We start from the raw sequence: 3,540 nt of genomic DNA, 5'->3' as shown, positions 1-3,540 counted from the left end.
GTAAATGCAGGTTGCCAGGGTAGATTATCTGACGCAGGCGTTTTTTCACACACTAGTGTCATTCGTGCCCTTAAGGATGGAACTTTGAACTTACCATCTCCACATTCTGGGACGTCAGACTGCCACCCCTTACATATTTGTTGGTGATGTTGCATTTCCCTTAACAGAGAACATTATGAAACCCTACCCAGGTGAACACAGTCCAGGATCTAACGAGAGAATTTTCAACCATGGTTTAAGCAGGGCTAGACGAGTAGTTGAGAATGTGTTTGGGATTCTTACTGCTGTGTTTCGAGTTCTTCGTAAACCAATGCTGGTGCAGTCTGATTCTGCTAAGAAAATAACATTAGCATGTGTATATTTACATAATTTCCTCCGACGGAGTTCAACATCACAACAGTTATACACTCCCCAACGTACGTTATATGCTAATGATATGGAATATGACACACTTATCCCTGGTTCATGGAGACAAGATATGCTGCCAGGTGTCGAATCCACAATGATGCCACTTCCGTCAGTACAGGAGAACATGGAGAGCAAGGACATCCATGAGGAATTTACAGAGTATTTTATCAGTGATATAGGTCGTGTAAGTTGGCAAGATAGATAAAATTAGGTATTGTATAACTGATTTCGACTGTGTTCGGGTTTCTGTAAAACTAATGCATTGTATATGAGAATACAAGTTATTGAAACTTTTATTTCCTTCAGCCACAGTAATGTATGGTATATGTGTATACCTGTAATTACAATGATGTTATATTTTCTGAAACCCCATTAAAATGTGTGTAAAGCAGCGATTGCAAGTGTTCTGCTTTTATACAAAATTAGTGTACAATATATGTGAGAAAAGAAACTAATAAATACTAATATGCTAATATGCACAGTTTCTTACTTGATATCCAGCGTCATAGGTCTTGTGTGACTTGTGTTTGTCAGCTAGAAACAGCATGATGCTGAACGCAAACCACTGACCCTTATATGCGTCTTCAGCTATATCACCAGACTTCTTTTCTTGACATTTTTTCAGTTCTCTTAGGAACTGTGTCACGAGGCTCATCATTTTCTTATCCACTTCATTTCTCTCCATCTGAATATTTTCAGCTATTTCATGCCAGGCGTCTGCCCTCTTGAACCGGTGTATGTATGGTGCATGGGTCGGATAACATTCAATTAACTGAACAATCTTTTCTCTCGGCCACTCCATGGTCACGCTCACGCGCTCATTGTCGGTGTTGTGTGTCTGTCCGGGTATCTCCAACCACATTGACTCGACCACACCAGGGTTGCCAACATATCACCAATAAATCTCTACTAACATCTCGACTACAGTCTAACAACTTGTTGCCTACAAACTTGTACACAGTGTTGTCGACATGTTTTGTCGCTAGTGTGGATGCACCTTCACGATTGAAACATTAATTCTCTGAGAAACAGCTAATAACTGAGTATAGTTATTCCAAGTGAAATCTGACCAGTTACCCTTCCAAAGATGATAGGCCTCCTCCCGTTTCTAATTAAGTATTTTTATAATCAACATTACACCAGGATTTGTATTGCACACAGTATTTTAACACGCGAGAAAGGACACGCCTATCCATTATGTTGACCAAATTCCTATTTAAGATAACAAAAACCTAATATGTTTATACAATTTTGACCTATTGAAATACAAAAGATAACTCAAAAGGCCATTCTCGTCTGTTTGAAACTTGATATATATTTTACATGAGTATTGGACATCAGATACAGGCTGTTCATATTTAATTTCTAAAGAAACCAACGAATGATCAGAAGTCCCAACTGGAAAACCAACCTTACCTGTTATAATACCAAGGTATTCAGTGCATACTAAGTCCATGCAGTTACCAGGCTTGTGAGTAGCTTCATTTATGATTCACTCACAGCCTTATTCAGAGGCAAAGTCCAAACATCTTAATCTATGGCAATCAGTATGAACATCAGAATGTAACCACTCCCTATGGTGAGTCTTGAGATCACCAAGTAAAAGATATAGAATCATCTGGATCTTGATTCAGATAGATGTTACACAAATACAAGCTGTTATAGCTGCTAAAAACATTTATGCCCTGAATCTCATGAAATCCACATTCACAGCATGCCTTATGAGAAGTATGATACTTAGTCTTTTATACACTGACATTCCTTTTGCCCTAGAAATGTCATCTCATTACAAAATTTTGGCTTGTCAAAACTTGGAATAAGTAGTATAAATGAGTGCATCATTAGTGAAACCAAGGTTTCAGAGAATAAAAAAGTATTATATTATTTAGACACAACTACCATGCAGTCCAAAAACATTGCAATACATTAGAGGAAACTGCTGCATTCTAGGGCGCAGTGATTACTGATTTTACTCAGTATCTCCATACATAACAATAATTAGAAACAATGAAAAAAACTCTCATCATACATGAAAAAACTTAGCCATAATTATAACAAACAACATGTCCATGAATATATATATATATATATATATATATATATATATATATATATATATATATATATATATATATATATGTATATATATATATATATATATATATATATATATATATATATATATATATATATATATATTATATATATATATATATATATATATATATATATATATATATATATATATGTATATATATATATATATATATATATATATATATATATATATATATATATATATATATATATATGAGACGGCATGAGTTTTAATCTACATACACAAAGACAGTCTAATTGGTTAGTAATTTTGTTAAGAATACCATCTGGATTTTTCTCCCCCTCATTTCTCATGCATTGTTCATATCCATGAAGCCCTTCATAACCAGTTTGCATATAATGTCATACTTGGTCTTCCCTTTTAATTATGATAGTCTTTGCCTAAATAGTTTGAAAGATTCATTCTGGTTATTGGACAAGCAGTCCTTTCTATGGGGATTTTTGGAAGACATTTTTTACTGTATATAGGGTATTATACTTTACATTCTTATATGAAAACTCACATAAATCCTACCCACTGAGTTATTGTTTACAAACACTTTACAGTGTAAGCTAATTCCCAAGACTCCTAAAAACATACACTAAAGGATAATTTACTGACAAATGAAAGACAGTCTGAATACATAATAGACTAGTCTAATAGGTTAGCCCATACATAAGTCGTATCATTTAGAATATCAGTACTTCAAGAATATATACTCTACAGCATTCAGTATCAGGTTCTTCACCTTTAGGTATAAAATAAAGAAGCATACATTTTAATATCATCACTCATGTTCATAATTGCTGTCGATTTTGGCGGGCACAAGAAGACCACTAATCCACTCCACATGATAATCGGAGAATCCACTCTCACCGATACTGATCGTGGTATCCTATAACCATTTGTTTTTGTGTAAGAGGAATTCCTGGCTTATATTTGCTGATATGCCTTTGTGTTTTTAGAATAAAGGCCTAGATGAATTTAGTGCATTGTATTTATTACTGAGTGAAGGATGTGTACATCAATGTAGT

The 3,540-nt window shown here is 34.3% G+C and overlaps 1 protein-coding gene across 1 annotated transcript; it reads right to left on the bottom strand.

The window, feature by feature from the left end:
- Positions 1-877: 877 nt before the first annotated feature.
- Positions 878-1,270, bottom strand: LOC137640801 (transcription factor Adf-1-like). Its single transcript, XM_068373273.1, has one exon. The coding sequence runs from the start codon at positions 1,268-1,270 to the stop codon at positions 878-880; it is 393 nt and encodes a 130-aa protein (XP_068229374.1).
- Between the last annotated feature and the right edge of the window lie 2,270 nt (positions 1,271-3,540).

This window comes from Palaemon carinicauda, chromosome 5 (genome assembly GCF_036898095.1).
Source record: "Palaemon carinicauda isolate YSFRI2023 chromosome 5, ASM3689809v2, whole genome shotgun sequence".
NCBI classification, from domain to species: Eukaryota; Metazoa; Arthropoda; class Malacostraca; order Decapoda; family Palaemonidae; genus Palaemon; species Palaemon carinicauda.
The sequence above is the reverse complement of the archived record's forward strand: the minus strand, read 5'-3'. Positions and strand labels throughout refer to the sequence as shown.

Coding starts and splice junctions, on each gene's coding strand:
- LOC137640801 (XM_068373273.1), bottom strand. CDS start 1,270: ATGTGGTTGGAGATACCCGGACAGACACACAACACCGACAATGAGCGC.